The sequence below is a fragment of the Macrosteles quadrilineatus genome, unplaced genomic scaffold, assembly GCF_028750875.1.
Source record: "Macrosteles quadrilineatus isolate MER2022 unplaced genomic scaffold, UCM_ALF_1.0 Scaffold_2__2_contigs__length_208266976, whole genome shotgun sequence".
Classification (NCBI taxonomy): Eukaryota; Metazoa; Arthropoda; class Insecta; order Hemiptera; family Cicadellidae; genus Macrosteles; species Macrosteles quadrilineatus.
The window spans coordinates 133,766,444-133,787,780 of NW_026542595.1; the positions used below are offsets into that span (position 1 = coordinate 133,766,444).

Here is a 21,337-nt window from a genome sequence, read left to right on the forward strand (position 1 = left end):
GTTTCAATTTTGATAATTTGGAGTAACCTACTAAAAAGTTGTCCACACATGTTTAATATTAAATGTTTGAGTGCCGACTATCCAGGGGGGGGGCTTGGTTGATATCAATGTTATCAAAAATGAATTCCTTTCTAGAAATTAATGCAAAAAAGCAAAAATATGGCATATTATTTCAAGGAGCCAAGGACAGTTAATTAAAAGAAAACATTGATTTTTAACCAATTTTCTCTTTATTCAAATTAGTTCTGAACACACAACACAACTACGGTACTAACCTAACTAAACACAGTTCAAGGAACTAATGATTATGTTTAACAAGAACACTTTAGTCACAGGGAAAACATCTTAAAAACCTAAAGGAATTTTTGGTATTGTTTCTACTTAAAAATAATAATTCATCCTGCTAACAAACAAAACTAATACAGGAGTATAATAAATAAATTAACAATAATAATCTTCATCACAAAATCATTGTTCCGTTTTTTCACACACACGAATAAATAAACATATTTTCACTACAAATATAAATTTCCTTCTTTGGTCAGATAATCTGTACGTTTATTGGCACGAAACGTACATATTTATGTACTACAAGAACTGATCACTTCACTAGATTCTAGTATTTCAATTTTGAACTAATGTCAGAAAACAAAGAATATATCACATAAAATATGTATCCCATAGGGAAAAACTGATAACAAAATTCACACATTCTATTGATTAAGCTTTAGACATACTTGCACCTAAGACAAAAATAATTTCACATCTTAATAGCTTAGCTAAGTAGTCCTTAATTGTAGATGTTTTAGTCAAGAGCATTTTGTTGATTGCTTCCGCTAGGAAATAATCGATTGCTGTCTACTTCTAAATAAGGTTAGGTTTCTTCCACAAGTTAATTTTAAATTTAACAAACAGTTCCTATTAAATCTTTATTATTTTTGTATTAAAAAACTTCATCAATTAATTATAGTATGCAGTTTGAAGACATGAATGTGTGAATGAGAGTAAACTAGAACTAAATTCGGCAAGGACTACATTTGCAGAAGCATTCACTATCAAAGAAACTGTAAACAATCTATTTTTTAATACCAGATATTTTTGGGAGTGGTAAATAAATATAATAAAATTAAGGATGGATATAAATACAAATATTCTTATGTCAAAAAGTATCTAAACAACACTTATGATACATTCTACCAAAACGGATACTGTATTTTTTATGATCTATCAAACAATATGTTGAGTTCTAATTGATGAAAATATAGCAACTCCTTGTTTTTATTTTTTATAAAAATATGTAATATAATAAAACGATTGCATTTTTTGTAGTGTAAATATACTAGAAATAATACTTTGCACCAGAATTACGTCATATTAATTGACCAGTCATTTAGACACATATCTTTCCATGTAAAAATAGCTAAACAAAAAAATTTTTGGATAAAAAGGTTATTTATTTGTGGCAAATGTAAATGTTTTTGAAGATAAATAACAGATATTGAGCCGTATTAATAAAGAAGAGGTAAACCTTTTACTTGCGAAAATTCGAGCAAATCCTTCTATCTGTATTAATAAAAACTCAAGCAAAACCTTTTACTTAAAAAGGAAAAGGTAATCTATAGAAAGTTGAGGTTTTGCTCATGACTTAAGTAAATGGTTATTAATAAAACTGACCATTTACTTTTCCTTTGAATTAAATCCTTCAAAAATGATGCATCTGATCAGTAGCAGATTATACGTTTAAGTAAAAGGTGGGTGGTGGTTTTACAGAGTGGTGCTAAATTTTAGCGAATTTCCTAAATAGGGAAAAAGCTATTCCGTAGGTCTCATGGTAAGACCTAGACTTATGACCCATTTACTTTTCCGTTTTCAGGTCCCCAGAGGCCAAAAACCTCCTCCGTTCAAATTCATATATATGTGTGCCCGTTAGCACGATAACTCGAGCAAAGGTGATCCGATTTTGATTAAATTTGGTGCAAACGTGTAATCCTACGTTTATTCTAAGGTATTCGTGAATCAGCATAATAGGATATGGAAACGGGGGTTTATGGGCGGTTTTATGGGGTAGGCCTAATTGGATTTTAACATTTTTTAACCTAAAAACATAGAATTTAAAAACTTCTTTCCAAGCCATTTTGTAGAGTTTAAAAAAACTATTAATTTAGTATATCGAAGCGATATTATGCGTCTAATGGCTAAGGAGAAAATTCAAAAAAATTGTAAATTTAAAATTTCCATGTTATTTTAATGGAGAAATTTTAAACTGTTGTAGTTTTCTTGTTTATGAGCATTTTTTGATCAAATTTGCATTAATTTCATACTTAACTATTACATTTTACAAAAAAAATAACACCTTTTTACCCTCCCTGTAGCAGTTAACCTAAGTACTCAGTTAAACTAAAGCTATTTAAATAGGGAATGAATGTGATATTGGAGACATTTTAGTGTACATCCAATCAGGCAAATGGAAATTTACTTAGTCTGCAGGTTTGCTGTAACGGGAGTATTTTGTTTACCTCCTACTAAGCTATCAACATTTCAATAAAAACACACCTCAATACCTTCCTTGAATCAGCAAACCTAGGTACTCATTAAAATTAATATTATTTAAATAGGAAATAAATCTGACAATTTTCAGGGAATATTTTAGAAGAAATCCAGCCAGGGAAAAGGAAATTTATTTAGTCTGCAGCTGTGGTGAGGGTTCCTGTGGTTATACAGTACTGCATGCTATCTACAAAGCATATATGATGATTTCTATAAACAAATTTATTATGTACCCGACTAACTATTATCATCAACCAAATTCTATGTCTAGAAAGGGGTTAAGATTATGGGGTCCCAAAATCCGGGGTAAAATTCCGGCCCACACACTCTAGATTTTATAATTTAGTTTGTTATGATTAAATTCAAAGCCGGATGCAAAACCATTACACGGAGTTGGCACAGTTATGCCTTCGAGGGGTATCAGTAGACAAAAATAGACAGGATCATACGTGTAACATGTGATGTTCCTATAGAACCATTTACTTCCGAGCAGAAGGATTTGCTCGGAAGTAAAAGGTAATCATTATTAATACGGTTTGAAGGATATGCTTTTACTTTTACCTTTTACTAGAAGCAAATGCTTTTGCTTCATACCTTTTCCTTTTGAGCATATCCTTCTTTTTATTAATACGGCTCATTAAAAATATTTTAAACATTCAACATAATATAAACTTTAAAAATATCACAAAACATTTAATGTAAGAAATGGCCATGACCAATGTAAGAATAAATTAAGATTTAAAATGTACAATATAAATAGTATAATGTAAAACATATATAAAATCGTTTCCACAAGTATGCATAAGTTAAAAATATGGTCTATACACATTAAAACTATTACCAAATTTTACTCCGCCTATAAACTAAAACTTGATTTTAAAATCAAACATAAGTAACCTTATAACTATCTTAAAGTTACAGCCATCTATAAATCACAAATCATAAAATGTATAACAGTACATTACAAAAGAATTTTTATTATGTGTGGATCTTATAACCAATATACAGCATTGTGAAAAATATAAGATTTATCTATACAAAAATTAAATCAAAATATAAATGTATTTCTAAATGCAGTGGGAATTCTTGGAACTAGAAGACATTTTGTTTACTTCTTCAAAAATATTTGCGGTTTCCCTGCAACCAAAAAGAAAAACTCTATAAATAATTGAAGTGATGGTAACGGTGTGATACTTCTGGTGTCAAATTCAACAGTTAATATTCAAAATAAACTATCATTATCATTTGAAAATACATGGGTGAGTATAAGATCAATGTTTTAGTAATTCTTATAATCAACTCAAGACATTTTTATATCCGTATGATATAGTTATATGAGAGCCTAGTAAAATTTGTCTAAACAATTCATAAAATCTACTTCAAATATGATTTCTCACTCTTTGCAAAAAATGTTTGATCCGGAAATTGTTCAAAAAAGGAAGACTTAAAATAACTAATATAACTAATAACTAAATTTGGTGTAGCAAACAAAAGGTTATTTCTTCGGAGCAGCCTTTATTTATTGATATCTGAATATTGTTCAATCTTCAATCCTGGCTCACAAGGAAGGAGCTAAAACTGATTTTAATGATTGGAAGTTGTCGCAGTATGGCATCTTAAAAAAACTCTATCCAATTCAATTGTGCTTTAAACGTTGATATTTTACGACAATAAAGTGATTTGATCCAAACAAATTTAAAGACTCTTACAGAAACTATGTTAAAACTCACTTTATCCTTTGTAGAGGAATTGAATGTAACCTGTTCCAGAACAGCCAAGTGTTGAGGATCGGCCAAGAACGGAATGGTCCGAGAAGAACTGCCAAGGAACCATACGAGAGCCAGAAGAAATAGAGGAAGAGAAGTTGGAGGAACAAGATAATGTAGAACGGAAGATTGGTCCACCAATGGCACAGTAGTGAACGGATCTTGCCATACGTTGGACTTGGAGGGTTCAATCTGTGGCAAAGGTTTAAATTGTATTGAAAATCTTACGAGTTTCTGTTACGTAACGTTTAAACTCAAGTATTATATGATAAAGGCTTTTCATTCTAATATTATTAATGTAAAATAAGGATGTTTGATGGCCAAATAAATATCATTCAAACATTGATCACTTTTATAGCAGATTTTTCTTTACTAAAGATATAAGTTTTACATCTATTCATTTTATCTTCAGAACTTGATTTATATTTTGAGGTAGTTTAGCCTCCACAACTTTTAAAAGGGTAGAACAAGTGGGTATTTTAATGGGTGATAAATTAATTTAAAGGTTAAACAAAACAGAAGTATTTATAAGACTTATAATTTTAATTGCTAACCTCTTATCAAGTTTGTAGGCCAACACCATGGTGAGTGGAAACTGGAAAGTGACCATCTGTAATAAAAAACATTTTAGTCAACAAAATAAAAAGTAATAATGGAAAGGAAAGTGTATTAAAAATAATAATGAAAACATAAAGTTTTGATTTTTGATATTTTAGATTTTTCTTATGAAAAATGTGTCTATTTTAATAATTACCAACTTAAATAATTAATTAATCACTACGACTTCACTTGATTCAATAGAATATCAAAAGTTGAGACTGAAAATTTGTGCTAGGTGAATAAACCAGGTGGTAGGCTACAGTTATTTCATTATTTGTTTACTGTTATTTGCTTGGCTGAGATAACGATTTTTGATCTTAGCCGATTTTTGTCCGAGGCTTAAATGTAAACATATTTTACTCAAATCCAAAATAATAAAAAAATACTTACCTGGAAGAATCCGTAGCCGTAAGTAAATGAACCAGGAAGGTAAGCTCCGTTTACAAAAGTGCCCCAGGCGAATATAACTCCAATGTGGTTCTCTATCACTTCCCCAACTGCCCACGGACCTGTTGAGCAACAAACCAGCAACCGTAAAACTTCCATCAAAGTGCTCATAAATGCAAGTAAAGTTACGAAGCTCATCACAGCTTGTATAAGTTTTTATAAATATTCATTGAACAGGGAATATCTATCAATAGATATTTACGAGTTTGGACTACCAAGCACCGATAATCCACCAGGCTTTGTGGGAAGCTGGCATACTGATAGAGCTTGGGGCTTTGGTCTCCGAGGTCGCAAATTAAAATCCCGTCTATCCCCAATGGTATTAGCTAAGTTATAATGGCTTGACTCTGTAGGTTTAGCGTAAAGGAATGTGTAAAATGGTTCCAGGGCTATATAGCTTATGAATACCCTTATGAAGGTCAACAGGTGGAACAGACAAACTAGTTCCAACATTAACACGTTGCCTACCAGCCGCTACATTACTCTGTGAGACCTGATAGTAAATGTGTTGATAGAAACATGGAATATCATCTTAAGCTCTGACAGACTCACCAAAAGTAGTGTAAACAGGATATAGAACCAGAGGGTAGTAGAAGGAGTCTAGGTTGGCAAGAATCCACCACCTCTTGTACCATCTCCTGATCAGGGAGACACTGGTTGTAGGCACAAGCCTGTGACCCCCTGTAAAGAGAAAGTGGTCAATATTATTACAATTCTCTATTGCATTCATGGCAGCAGTCTGTAGTCAAGATATACAGTTGGCAAATGAGAATCCAACACAGTAATCCAATGCCATAATAGATGAAAAAGCCATTTTGCCATGAATGAATGAAAAAGTGCTGTATTACAAGAAGAAGAAAGCTGTTATTTCAATCATCCACCACTCATCTTCATCTTAAAATATGCACCTGATGTGTTGGTGTTGTATAAATCTAACATACTTACTCACCTCTAACTCTTGACATCAACAGCCTGAGAAGACTGAGAGGAACCACACAACCCAGGATAGAGAGACCAAACAATGTTTGTAGCTGGAAACAAGAGAATAATTAAATGTGTAATGCATGTTTGGTCATGGTTGTTTGTGTCATTTCAAATAAACTTTCTAAAAGGGTCAATACATATCGTGTAAATTTACGTGACAATTTTTAATCCGAAGTAATCCATACACCCAAAAAATATGCAAAACAATGTAATTTTTTGTAAAAAAAGTTTTTAAATTAGAAAACTAAGTGGAGTTGGAGGATGATATATACAAATGAAAATTTAATTGAGCACACTTGTGTTTGGTTCTTTATATGTTAGGCTAACTACATTAAAATGCTTCTGGCAACTGTTTTGCTGGATCACGTAAAGTTTCAAATTTGTTTGTAGTAAAATTAATATATTTTACATATGTTTAAGATTACCTATTTTAGCGAATTTCCCATATAGGGAATAAGCTATTACCGTAGTACTCATGGTAAGACCTGGACGCGGGACCGATTTTTTTTTTTTTTGAGGTCCCTAGAGGCCAAAAACACCATCCGTTCAAATTCATATCAAAAGTCTTTGAAAATGGCCTTAGAGCCGAAACTATAGTCAGTAAATATTTTAATAAATAATTTTACTTGGGTACTAAGTTTATTAATGTTTAATCTTTATTTATATATAGTAGCCCTATTTTTCTATTTTTCATATTTATATATTTATATATATATATATATACTAGCTGACCCGGCGAACTTCGTATCGCCTAAGTTATAGGTTTCCCCTATGACAGACCGATGGAAAGAAAGTACCGTTACGTTTAATTTTCAAGATGATCTCGTTCGCATCGCTCAATCACGTCCTGGTTGAAGTTCGTTCGCTACGCTCACTCACCTTTGGGTTGGAGCTCGTTCGCTACGCTCACTCACCTTTAGGTTGGAGCTCGTTCGCTGCGCTCACTTGCCTTCAGGTTAGCTCGTTCGCTACGCTAACTCGCCTCCAGGTTGAAGTTCGTTCGCTACGCTCACTCACCTTTTGGTTGCAAATTAGCTGTTGTCATAAATGTAAAAGAAATAATAGTGCTGCACCCTGTTGGTAATCCTTGTAACTTTAATGCTATTGAACATCATAGCACAGAACCAACTTGTTTAATTGAAACAGCTGTTAAGATTCATTAATTCCATTTCTCATAAGAATAACATGGGAAACTCCAGAGCCACTGGGGCGGAGCCCTTTTAAGAATTTCGAAACGGGAAATAGTTTACGTCCGATTCGCATACCTACAGAATTTACACACCAAATTTCATAACGATCGGTGAAGTCGTTCCGGAGGAGTTTGCAGACAAACACTGTGACACGAGAATTTTATATATTAGAAGATATATATATATGTGTCCGTTAGCACGATAACTCGAGCAAAAATGATCCGATTTTGATGAAATTTGGTACAAACGTGTAAACCTACGTTTATTCAAACGAGTTCGCGATCCAGCATGATCGGACCATGGGAACGGGGGTTTACGGGGGGTTTTATGGGGTAAAAATAGGTTTTTCCCATTTTTGACCCAAAAAACATAAAATTTAGCAATTTCTTTCCAAACCATTTTGTAGAGCTTAAAACAACAAATAATTTAGTATATTGAAGCGTTATTATGGGCCTAATGGTTACAGAGAAAATTCCAAAAAATTGTAAATTTAAAATTCCCATGTTATTCTTATGGAGAATAAGTAAACTGTTGTAGTTTGCTTGTTTATGAACATATTTTGATCAAATTTGGAAAATGTTTTTATTTCTTACTAACTATTAACATTTTACAAAAAAAAAACAGTTTTACCCTCCCTGATGCAGCAAACCTAAGTACTTGTTAAAACTAATTCTATTTAAATCGGGAATAAATGTTATATTTTTAAGTAGACATTTCAGTGTAAATCCAATCAGTCAAATGGAAATTCGCTTAGTCTGCAGGTTTGCTGTGGCGGGGGTATTTTCTTCCTACAGTATCTATACTCTACTACCTACTTTATAAAACAGAAAAATAGCCTATGGTATACCTATTTTGTTTGAGGTCAATTTGTTTTTCTATCAAACAAACATAACAAATCAGATATGTAACTAACTAACTACCTATCTAAAAAAATATTTCATTGTCCTATCTGAGTTGCCTTAGAAAAAACGCATAATATTCACGGAAAGAGCTACGGGACTTCAAATTTAGTAGCCTAAAAAATATCCTAGACTTTAATAAAATTCATAGAAAATAAACATAACTTCTATAAAGCCAGTGAACAATTTAAATTTGCTTCTTACCACAGTGGTGATATTTGACATAAGTAAAATCCGTGGCCAAATGTCAAAATCTACTTCTGTTCCATCCAGCGAAAATGGCTGTTTTACATTTTTTAATCTTCCCAATCCATCTTGAACTTCAACCTATTGACAGAAAATTGTTCAAGATAACCTTGGAAGAAAAAATCAATCAAGAGGTTATAAAATATGATTGGTATATAGTTGTTGATGGAACAAAACTTATTTTCTAAATGGCGTGGGCAGTGTTTCCATATGCGGGACTCTTATCCTGGAAACAGGATTTTTAGATCATAAGAGGGATTAAAAAGGGATGCAAATGAAACAGAATTTTCAGCTCTGACGATTGATCTTCTTTTTTTACACCGCTTTCCAGATTAAAACTAACCCCAACTGATTAAATTATTCTAGCACAGCATTGAGCTATTTAGACATAACACATCTCAAATATCACTTTGAATGGAAAATTCATGCAGGATAAAACGGAATTTTCATTACAAAAAAGCGAGAAAAATGAGGGTTTTTCTTGACCTGGTAAGCAGGATTTTTGTTTTGGTCGTTGTTACTGGTCCAGGAAAACAAAATAAGATACAAAAATCAAACTTTTTCAAGAAATGATTGCTGTAAAAGGCATTCAAATTATTTCTGTAATGTGTTATTTGCATCAAACAATCGCCCCAAATAAAAGGTATTCCTTTTTGAAACAAACAATAATAAAATGACCGTTGAGAAAAACTTTCAACAGGAAGTTTTCTACAGGCAGAAAACCGGCTTGCATGGTAGACAACAGCCAACGCTTGCACAACACATATTGCCATTGTCAACCTCAACCTTTTAGTCAGATATTGTACTACACAGCTACGTAAAAATGGCTACCATTAGTAATCCTTTTGGAAAGTGTGATTTGAGAATTTTTTTCTGCAAACGGAAGAGAGTGCAGCTAAAAGTCATAAGAAAATTGTTCAAGTGTAATAAAATTAAGGTGATGTTTTAGTACATAAATGATGTTGAAGTATGTGGATTTCCTATTCACCTCATCTACCAATCATCTTCTAAGTTTTCATTTCGGTCTCCTTCCCTCTATCACCATCAAATTCATTTTCCTAAAAATTCTCTCCCATATGTACAATGTACGATACAAATGTCCTGTCTGATTACTTTGAGGAATAATTAAAAAATCATATTACCAACCCAGCAAAAATTTTAGTTCACAGCTGGTACGGTAGATAGAGCGAGGGACTTCTGACCTAGATAGGTACATGTTTAATACCTGCCTACAACCACCAACAAAGCCTATACAAGGTTGGTATAAAGCTGTCTGGTAATTACTGAAGAGGGATGTGAAGAAGTAAGTAGTGAAATATAGCGGAGAAAGATAAACTGTACAGGGAAAGGAGAAGATGGAGGGTATATATGACACCCTTACATGTAAACTAATTGACTGGGTCAGTTGGCTTACATATATGTGATGAAGACCATGATAGTAGAGCTCTGGGTCCCACGGAGTCACATAAAGTGGACCTTTCACGTGTGAGCATTTCCACCAAGCGGAATCGTCAATCTTCACACGTACTTCTGTGATTTCTGCTGTTGAAAATGCTAAAATTCTGTAAAACATACTTTGTTAGGATTCAGATGCAGCAGATTATCTCTTTTAGGTGGTAATCTGTTTGGAATAGATTTAAAGCCTCTAGAAAAGGAACACATTTTAGATTACTACATAACTGAATATTTAACCAGTTAAGACAACCACACACGGAATAATTTTATTTATAAAGTACATGGTTCAACGATCCATTGACAAAGTGTGCCAAAGTCCATATTTATATTTCATAATCTTTTTAAACGATGATGGTCAATGTGACATAACGAGGAGCTGTTATTTACAATCTTGGCCATTCGGTTTTGCTTGACATTCTCAACAGAAAGAAGTTATTTACATCAGCATACTATGCCGTGGCACAGTTCAACAACATTAAACTTCATCCTGAAACTTTGCTGACAGCTGACTAGATCGGAATGGGATGTCTAATCAAACATACAATAGACAGACCTGATTTGATTCACTAGTTGTTGACTCTCTCGTCCTGGTATGTGAAACAGAGCGTGTTTAGGATTGGTAACCAGCACCAAAGGCCAGTCGTGATGGTGCACATCCACGAAGCTGAATGTACCATGATCAATGGCTGCTAAACGATACCTAGAAATGTAGGCTGTGTTGGTAAAGCATCAAAATAGGCTGGCTGCATGATATAAACACCTGAAACTGTATGAACCAACCAATTGGTATTGGTTTAATCTTGAGAAGATTCAGCACCTTTTTGAAGCTTCCAATTGTACTTAGATGTCCTTATTCATTAGGCTTTTGATAAATTATCCTAATAATAGTGGTTTAGATTATTCTAGCAATCCAAGTGTTGAATTCCATAACTAGTTTCAACCTACTAGTTGTGGAATACAACAATTGGATTGCCAGAATAAGGCATTTAAACCACTATCATGTTGTTATTCACAATCCGGAGGCTACTCATACCACAATAAATTATCCTATTTAAACAGCTGATCTTAGGCAGTAACAAAGCTACACAAGGCATTTCACTCCAATTTACACTCAATTTTTTTGTGCCTATGACAGTGGCATTGATGAAAATGAGAAACACTTTTGAGTGAAGGTGCCAAAGTGATCCAAATCCCTTCAATGTTTAGTGAATATGCCAGGAATCGGGCCAGTCCCTCTCACACCAAAAGTCTGAGATGCTAAACATTGCTCTAATTGGGCCTGAGACGATGACTGATGTTACTGGTCTAAATCAATAATTGCTATCATATTTTACACATAGGCCTATGTAAATGTTTATAACACAAGTGTAAGTGAATCAAATAGTGCTGGAATATGTACTATATTTCTAACAGTGTCATACATGTAAAATGAGAATAAGTTTTTTTAATAACAATTTGTCATGGACCCGAAATAAAAAGGTGAAACACTTACACCCGACTATTCTTCCAGTCCCCCAGCTCCAGCTCTAGGAAGCCAGCTTGTTGCCTCGTGTACATTGCTGGCATCAGACCGCCCAGGGTGTGAAGATGACCACATAGATACGCCATGCTGCCTGTCTCACTGGCTATCAGTTCTCTAGCCTTACACATAACAGTGGTCAGTAATGTAATACTTACAGAGTTAAATACACAATATCAGCAAATTGTCAACTACCCTTACGTTTGGTAAGCGTCAAGCGATGGAAGTAATTAAAGACCTAGAATTGCTTTGGGGTTGTACCTACATACCCAAAGAAATTTCAGATTTCAAGTCTTTAAATTTTTTTATGGCAATTTTTCCATGAGATGTAATAAAAACTCAAGAAAATCAAACATTCACAAAAATGGCTCAAACGATTTTGATAGTACACACGTAGACAGACATCATTTCAAAAACCATTTTTTAAAGTTCAGTAGGACCAAAAACAAAGATATCTAGCAACACGCAAACTCAGACAAAAAAATTTAAAATAAAACCTAATATCAATATACTATGTTAGAAGGAGAAAGTAAAAAGGACGTACCAGGATTGGTTCATATATTTTAGTGTATTGAAAGAATAGAAGTTTTAAAATCCAAATGCTTATGTTGATCAAGAACAAAATCAGCATGAGATGAATTTGTATTTTTTATTTGATTAATTTTAGCCTCAAGTTAAAGTTTTTTACAAAAAAGGTTAAAATACCCATAAAACTGCTAAGAGAACCACTGGGTCAGTTAACAACTTGGTTGGATCCAAATGTTACATTTAAAGTTAAGATGTTCATGATTTTGCCGTGAAACTCCAAATAAGGTCGCTTGTGTTGATTTGGCCTAGAACTAAATTTGGCAAGTAACCTAAATCCAACACTGTCGACAGTACAATTTGATATTTCACCCCAAAGAGAAGAAGAAAGGTATTTTTCCTTCAGAAGAATGGTATAATGAGGTAGTTCTACTACTCTCTGCTACTGTCACTGATAGTAAAATATGCTGTTTTTTTTTTAGTTTATTATTTCTTGTTCCAGATTGGACTCTTTACCATTCATTTAAACCTGCTATCCAACCATTTTTTCCAACTCACGCTTACATACTTACAGATTTGTCTGCAGACAGTATGCAAGAGGTAGGATAGTGGCCGAACCAAACACTGTGGCTACTGTTGAGACTGGCCGCCTCGGCCATGAGGCCACTGACATGCTCCCTTTCTCTCTGGTTCAACAGGCCAAAGAAATTAAACGGCCTCTTAGGTCCAGGCTCCAGACATGCATCCAGAGCGATGAAAGATATCACCTGCAAAATATATTTTTTAATGCATTTGTTTTGAAAATCTCAATAGTTATTTGAATGAAAACCACAATTATGACTAGGCCTATTCAACTCTTACTGACACCAACTTTCAACTGTGCATCCACAGATTTTTTAAAACTTCATAGCAATTCTGTCAAGTTGTGTAGAACTGTAAACTAAAGCATCTTTTATACGTCTGATGTATTATAAAAATTATAAAGATTATAGAATTTCGAGATTAGCATACTATGTGGGTAGCTCTTTCAAACTAGGCCTATTTTCTACTAGAACAAAACATCGGCTACAGCTCGTATATATTTATAGGCCCAAGTTGGATGATTAGTTCAGTATTCAAAATAGTTTTACTTTCGTAAATTATGCCTTATAAGAATACATACCCTCCCATTAGGGTTGCGGACAGTGTACAAATAGGACCGAGGATTCTGTCTGCCTTGGATAGAGTAGTTGCGGAAATAGTTCTCCTTCGAGGACGGCCCAGGAACATTAAAGTTGTCTGTAGCAAAGGAGAAAACTAGTTGGCACTTTAATTTCCAAAATCATGAATAAGTACAATTATCTTTTTAGCAACTAGTTCAGTCAGGGCAGTTTTAGCAACCTGTCAATCGTAGGCAGCGCCACCAGCGTTGCCATGCACTCAGCATAGCAACGCTGGTGGCGCTGCCTACGATTGACAGGCAAAGCTCTCTCAAAACACTTAATGCTTTTTACCACGCGGTTGGCATTCTGGGTTATAGTAGTATGTTTTCTGTGCTTTAGCAGAGGAAAGCCACTCAGACAATTGCACAGTTTTACTGGAAAAAGAACATTTAGTAAATGTAAGCGTTTGGTACCCTACCAATTTTTTTACAAGAATTCAAGATATTTAGTTATATTCGGCTTTGTATTTAACACGTTTGCTTAGTTTTACAACAGTGTAAAATGTCTAAAGGTACGGTACTCAAAAAATACAAAACTATAGTAAATGTGAGTAATATGATAAATACCATGGTTCCCTCGTACGTCAAGCCAAACTGTCTTTTTGGTAACCTCACATCTATCGAGAGCATTCTTGTACAGCTTCCACTCATCTTCGTACTGTCTGGATCCCAAAGTATCTACGCTCTTAGCATCGGTTAGATCACCTAGGACAATAATTTAGTCTTTTAGATATATATGGATCGAACACAATAATCAAAACAGTTTATTATAACTAACAGAAAACATACACAACGAGTAATAAATAATCCAAGTTAGTTATAAGGTTGCAATATATTAAACATTACATTATGTTTAATTTGTATTTTCACTGTTTATGTTCTTGATTCAAACCAACTAGTCTTCTGCTATTAGACTGTTAGGCCCTACCAATGTATGCATTACTGCAATTGGAAAATCTATTGGAAATAAATAAATAAAACCTTAAATAAATAAATCTAAGGCACTATTATTCATTAGGGCACGCATGCCATTAACTTGAGAGTGTTAGGATTAAATATATATTGCCATGTCTTTCAATAATACCATAGACTAACCAACACAAGTAGACTTCTCATCCCATTGTAAATTTTGAAGCACGTTTTTCTTGTTTAGTTCATGTACGTGACACAAAGGCGCTAGTGTCGACAAAACTTTGTTTCTATTATTTTAGGGTTAATTTCTTGATTTGTGCTTTACTGTTTGGTTATATAACTAGGGGACAAGTTATTGTTTATGTTTAGATCGTATTATTTGGTTAAACGAGGTTTTAAATGGCTGTAATAACGGGAAACAAATTGTAAACAAAACACGACCTCTACATAAACCGTACAGAACTAACAATAAAATTGTCTTCAGCTGTTCCATAAGGATGAGAAATCTACTAAGGGAGTATGTTTTATCTATGATAATACTCAACCCATATAATTTTCAAGAATTCAAAATCAACTGCAATATTGCATATGCCTGTAGTGCTAGAAAGATGATTTGGTATAAAAAAATGTCACAACGGGATTGGCTTTAAATACAAACATTAAATCCATAGTTGACTCATTACTCGTATCATAGGCAAATAGAATAAAAGACTGTTACAGGAAGGTTCCTTGGAGATGTGCCGCTAGAGCAAGCTCAGTGTTCGTCGATCCCTGCCATCGTTGTCTCGCCGTACCTGCTATCAGCACTACCGCCCTTGCAAACAAAATCCCACCAACGTAGCAGGCCCACTATTCAACATGGATAAAGTACAAAATTCTGAAATCTCGTAATTTTAACAAAAAATCCTTTTTTTTAATTCCCAGAAATTTTTTAAAACACGGAAAGATAATAACAAACTCCTGCTCCCCGGATTCCGGGGAATTCTCCAGAAGTTGGCAACCCTGCCTCAAACTACCAACTTGTCATGGCAACGCTCAATAGTGCTTGACCTGCAGCGGTGTGCGCCAAAACTACACTCATGGTCGCCACAATACATGCTAACCGCAGCACTGCAGTCAGTCAATATTTAATTCTTTTGCCTAGGCTCGTATTTGACAACATCCAAGAACTTACAAAAAGTATCTTTGACTTACCGGTACCGGTAATTATGAAATATAGCATAGCATTTTTAACATGTTATTGGAAACCTACTGACGTATGGGCACAGTTATTGTTATTGCACAACCTTAATTCTTTACTAATTAAATAAATCAATATTGCTTACAAACCTGTCGCAAGCACCACAGTCGGTCTGATGGTAGATATGGTCAGTTTACAAAATTCTTCTAGTTCATTTATCCTGTCAATTTCTCGAAAAATACTGACGTGGATATCTGACACCTGTGATGATGAGACAATGTTAGTTCAGAAAAAAGCTTAGGCAGTTAGACTTAAGCAAACTTAACCAAATCAGGCATTGCAGGAGAATTGTGTAGGCAATTTTTTTTGCCGCACTAATCGTAAAAATGGTGGTGTTGCTATATATGCAGCTCCCTCGTACAAATACAAAGAAATCAACCTAGAGGCCTTTTGTGTTGAATTAATCTTTGAAGCAACTGCGGTTGAGATTATTGACATCTCCACGATTTTAGTGTGCATATACAGGTCCCCAGACGGGGCTTTTGACAACTTTCTACTTCAGCTTGAACTCTGTTTGGACTTCCTCAGTGGGCTTGGACATAAAAAACTAGTGATCAGTGGTGACTTCAACGTGCATCTCGAGCGTACTTCCAGAGAGGAGACAATTTTTGTAAATCTGCTACGGGGCTACGGGCTCTACATCACAACAAGGCTTCCCACACGAGCTTCAGCTTGTCTGGATGTGACAGCTACGAACTTCAATACCTGGGACTATGATGTGAAGGTGACTGAATCGGCGGTGGCGGACCACGACTGCGCAGTAATCCTTAAGGTAAAGACAGACCAGGTAACATCCAATAGTGTTTCTGATAGCTACGTAGTACATAAGAGATCTGTAGATAAAGATAATTTGCCTTTGCTTAGAAACGAACTTTCAAACGTAAATTGGGACAGCTTTAAGTCAGTGTCAGATCCAATCTTAGGTTTCCATAACTTCTCTACACTGTTTCAGGAAAAATTTGATATAGTCTATCCTATTAAGTCATTCAAATGTAAGTCAAATACAGTAAAACCTGTGATAAGGGACAAATCCTGGTACACCCCTGATCTGAAAAGACTGCGATCCTTTATGACCTTTGCTCATGACCACTACAAACTTGCCCTAGACTCTAACTCTAAAGAGAGGTACTTCTTGCTTTACAAGAGAATAAAAAGTTTTTATAGTTCTAGAGTTAAGATAGCGAACCAATCCAGCAATGTTAATAAGATAGCTGCTGCTCCCAACACTTGCAAAGCAGCATGGGAGCTGGTCAATGAGTGCAGAAAATCCACCCCTGCACCCAAGGTAACAGTGTCCCCTGATATTTTTAATGATTTTTTTTGTGAAGGTAGCGGATGACATCGTGTCTAACCTCCCTACCCCGAAGCAAAGAGGGACTGGGACAGTGGATGTACCAATAAACATCGCAGGAAATAACAAACTAACAACTTGGACTGAGGTGAGTGAAAACTATATCCTAGGGTTAGTGAAAGGTTTTAGGGACTCTGACAGTCAGGACATCAATGGTTTGTCATGCTCTATTTTAAAGGGCACAGTTGATATGATAATCTTGCCACTGACAAAGCTTATAAACCTCTGTCTGACTAAGGGAATCTTTCCGGATAGCCTTAAGATTGCCAGGACTATTCCCATTTACAAGAAGGGTGATCCTTCCGACCCAGCAAATTACAGACCCATCTCTATCCTGCCAGTCTTTTCCAAGGTGCTGGAGACCATAATGAAGAGGCAATTGTCAGCATATTTTGAAAGCAACCAACTATTTTCAAATGCTCAGCATGGTTTCAGGAGTGGGCGCTCAACATCTTCTGCTCTCTTGAATCTTGTAAGTGCCATTACAGATGCTTTCGAGAAAAACGAGTCGGTTCTTTTGAGGCTCTGCGACCTGAGCAAGGCCTTCGATGTAGTCTCACACGACATACTGTTGGCCAAGCTTAAGAGGTATGGTATCGGAGGCACAGTTTTGAACACCCTAAGTAGCTACTTGGCAGACCGAAAGCAGCTTGTGTCTTTAAATGGAACTTCTTCTAGTGTGCAGATTATCCCGCACGGGGTGCCTCAAGGATCGGTGGTCGGACCCCTGTTGTTCAGCATAATGATCAACGATCTGGACCCAAATGGACAAACCTTATTGTTTGCTGACGACACCACCTTGTTCAATAGGGGGAAGAACATTGAACAATTGAGGGCAGAGGGAGACAACCTGCTGGAAATGGCTAAGGATTGGTTCATAACAAACCGCTTCAAAATTAATGAGGCGAAAACCCAATCCCTAATCTGCACTCTGCGATCGAGGATAGAGCAGGACGAGGCTGTAAAGCTATTAGGATTCTGGATTGTTGGCTGGAACATACACACAGACAAGGTTTGCGTCAAGTTGTCTAGAGTACTCTACCTTCTCAGGAAGCTTAGAGAGGTTATCACTAAAAACTACTTGATTACCATCTACCATTCCTTGTTCCATAGCCATATACTGTATGGAATAGTACTCTGGGGCCAATCTCCTTCTGCCCAGGATATACTGTTGCTGCAAAAGAAAGCCTTGAGAGTAATAACATCCTCCGGCCCAAGAGAACACTGCCGACCCCTTTTTAAAGAATTGGGTATCCTCACCGTTGCTAGCCAGTATGTCCTGAACAGCCTATTACTGCTAAAAGAGAACCTGACCAGCTTTAATAGCAGAAGTAGCCATCACAACCACGGAACACGCAGAGCTCATGACTTGGACATGCCTCGCTGCCGTCTAAGCCTAACACAAAAGAGCTACCCGCACTCTGCTATAAAGATTTTTAACACCCTGCCCGCAAGAGTCAGGAACTTAGAAATGAAAGCTTTTAAAGCCACAATGAGCAATTCTCTCTTGCAAAGGCCCCTCTATAGTGTGCAAGAGTTGTTAGAGGAACCTCTCATGCCTGGTTGAAATTTCCGCCACAGCCTTAGTATTAGTATTTATGTTGTAAATATATGTTTCTATTGTATAGTATTAAAAATTTGACGCTATCAATCCGTAACCACGGTCAAAGATAAAGAAGACAAGTATCAAGTATCAAGTAAGTATCAAGGGAGTTAATACTAAGCCTACTATCACTCCTTTACCTGAAAACTTAAAGCAATTAATTACCTACCTAATAAGTTAATAACATGCAATGAATTCACAATGTCATGTTATTCACAAGTGTATGAATAGGGTAGATGAAAAGTTAGAATTATGAGGAACATTCTATAAAGAATGTTAAGTTCAATCAAATGCAATGGTAAGTTTTACTAAATTTTTTTATTAGCGAATTTCCCTATAAGGAAGTAGCTATTACCGTAGGTCTTATGGTAAGACCTAGGCCCGGGACCGATTTACTTTTTCATTTTTATGTCCCCAGAGGCCAAAAACACCATTCGTTCAAATTTGTATATATCTATATAGTATTTGATATTGTTCACGTGTAGGGCTACTGTAATTAATATCAATAAATAATACACCATAGTACACTTTTTTTAAATTATTTTTAATGACTGATGCATTTCAACACTAAGGCCATGGTCACAGTCTTTCACAATGTTATTAAATATAAATATGTAAACAAAGAAAATAAATACAATCACATGTTTTATCTTGGCTTGGAAAAATAATATAATTAAGAATATCGTTAACCAAATTTTATCAAAATCGGACAAAAATTACTCAAGTTATCGTGCAGATATATGTGTCCATTATATATATGTGTCCATCCGAACGATAACATGAGTAATTTTTGTCCGATTTTGATAAAATTTAATTTGAAGGTGTAAGGCGGGATAAACTTGAATGAGTTCGCGAACCAGCATGATCGGACTATGTTAACGGGGGTTTATAAAGTTAAAAATAGGTTTTTCCCATTTTTGACCCTAAAAACGCAAAATTTCACAACTTTTTTCTGAACCATTTTTTAGAGCTTAAAAAAACAAATAATTTAGTATATTGAAGCGTCATTATGCGCCTAATTGTTACGGAGAAAATTTTAAAAATGTTAATTTTAAATTCCCATGTTATTCTTATGGAGAATAAGTCAACTGTTGTAGTTTGCTTGTTTATGAACATATTTTGATCAAATTTGGAAAATACATTAATTTCTTACTAAACTACAGTACCTATTAACATTTTACATAAAAAAAAAACTTTTTTACCCTCCCTGTTGCAGCAAACCTAAGTAGGCCTACTCATTAAACTAATACTGTTAATACTGTTCAATGAAATGGCGACCATACATAGTAGGTATTTTAAGCCAAGTATGATTGGAAATGAGTGTAGGATGAGTGGCGCAATCTTGTAGTCTTGTTAGTGACTAAGGCCGACATTCCTTAGACACAGCTGTTAATTAATAGCCCATACAGCTAATGGCAACTAAGGGACCTACAGATTATAGTGGAATCCGAACCACATTTTTCCTTGGTATATACGAATTGGTCTAATTATCAGGATAGTACTACGGATAGTCGTAGTACTCACTCGTACGGACGTTAATCCACACCAGGGAGTATCGTATCCACAGTGCATGCCTATAAATCCACAATTCGTGACCTCCTAGTAGCTGGATTACAGGACGACGCCACCCATCCCAGTCATTAATTCTGTTTAAATAAGGTATAAATGTGATATTTTTAAGGAGACATTTTAGTGTAAATCCAATCAGGCAAATGGAAATTTGCTAAGTCTGCAGGTTTGCTGCGGGGGGGGGGTATTTTTTATTTTTATTTAGGCTAGGTGCAGAGCTTCTTTGACTTGGATATACGATCCAGGCTATATTGAGGATATGTACACCTATTTATAAAAGAATAGCAAAAAGTTACCATTAACTTACAAGTAGCTTTGAAGTAAGTTTCAGGCTTCCGTAATTTTGGCAATTTCACCTAACTTAGTCAAAATTGTAGTTTTATCGTGTGGGATACCAGTAAGTTGTTTGTGTACCAAGGCTTGAACTAACTTATATAGGCCTATATTTTTACCAAATCACCATAAAACTGATTTCAGGTGTTTAAGGCGGCTTCAGCCCTCCCTTGTTTAACCCTGGAATGTCCATGCCTGTCACCCTAACGCAAGAACTCGCAAGGGGATTAGGCCTACCTAATCATGATTTCTTGGATTTGATCAATAAAAGAATGATAATAAAGGTTTGTAGGAAAGTAACCGTGACCAGACTAGAGGGCGGAAAAATAATTTGGGGCTAGGGGCGCCAAAATGCTAAATCCGGCCCTGACTACATTAGGTAGCCAAATTGTATGCTAACTAGCCTATCCATTAAAAGTTTTCCTATTCTTAAACTAAGGATTTTAAGTATTTTTTATGACACTGTGATTCTTACTTACTTGTAAAAACCAAGTGATGTCATCCAGAAGCTGTAAGGGGTTTTCAGTTGTCCAGTTTGAGTTCCCAGTAGACCTGACATTAATTTCAGATTTCTTTGAGGTTAACTGTTGGCTGGGGTCGGGATTTAATTTGATTATAGTACTAATGTTGCCAATTACAACGGATATTACAACTATGATTGCTACGATTAATATTTTGGTTAATGATATCCTCATTACTTAAAACAGGAAGAACGAATCCAACTCTAAAACGGTGGTATTTTTAACCAGCATAATCTTGGGCACAAATGTACTAATTTTAATCCACTGTTAATGTTAACCACTACTGTTAGTATATTTATATTTAAGCAGTTCTATAAGTGGATGACATTACTTAAAACTCTTCAACACAATCAAACTACAGCAAACAATGCAGAGCAGACAGCCTCCTAACCATAGACAGACAGACATTCTCATTTTGTCAGCTAGTCA

The 21,337-nt window shown here is 35.2% G+C and overlaps 1 protein-coding gene across 1 annotated transcript; it reads right to left on the reverse strand.

Annotated features, from left to right (window-relative positions):
• Window positions 1-207: 207 nt before the first annotated feature.
• On the reverse strand, window positions 208-21,278 carry LOC128986634 (transmembrane protein 62-like). The gene is made up of 15 exons (XM_054407098.1): window positions 20,867-21,278; window positions 15,621-15,732; window positions 13,947-14,084; window positions 13,341-13,456; window positions 12,751-12,945; window positions 11,627-11,775; window positions 10,688-10,834; window positions 10,094-10,241; window positions 8,638-8,760; window positions 6,310-6,391; window positions 5,913-6,041; window positions 5,304-5,422; window positions 4,868-4,923; window positions 4,278-4,505; window positions 208-3,684 (listed from the first exon to the last, which is right to left on the reverse strand). The coding sequence occupies exons 1-15, from the start codon at window positions 21,080-21,082 to the stop codon at window positions 3,615-3,617; spliced, it is 2,028 nt and encodes a 675-aa protein (XP_054263073.1). The 5' UTR covers window positions 21,083-21,278; the 3' UTR covers window positions 208-3,614.
• Window positions 21,279-21,337: the final 59 nt, after the last annotated feature.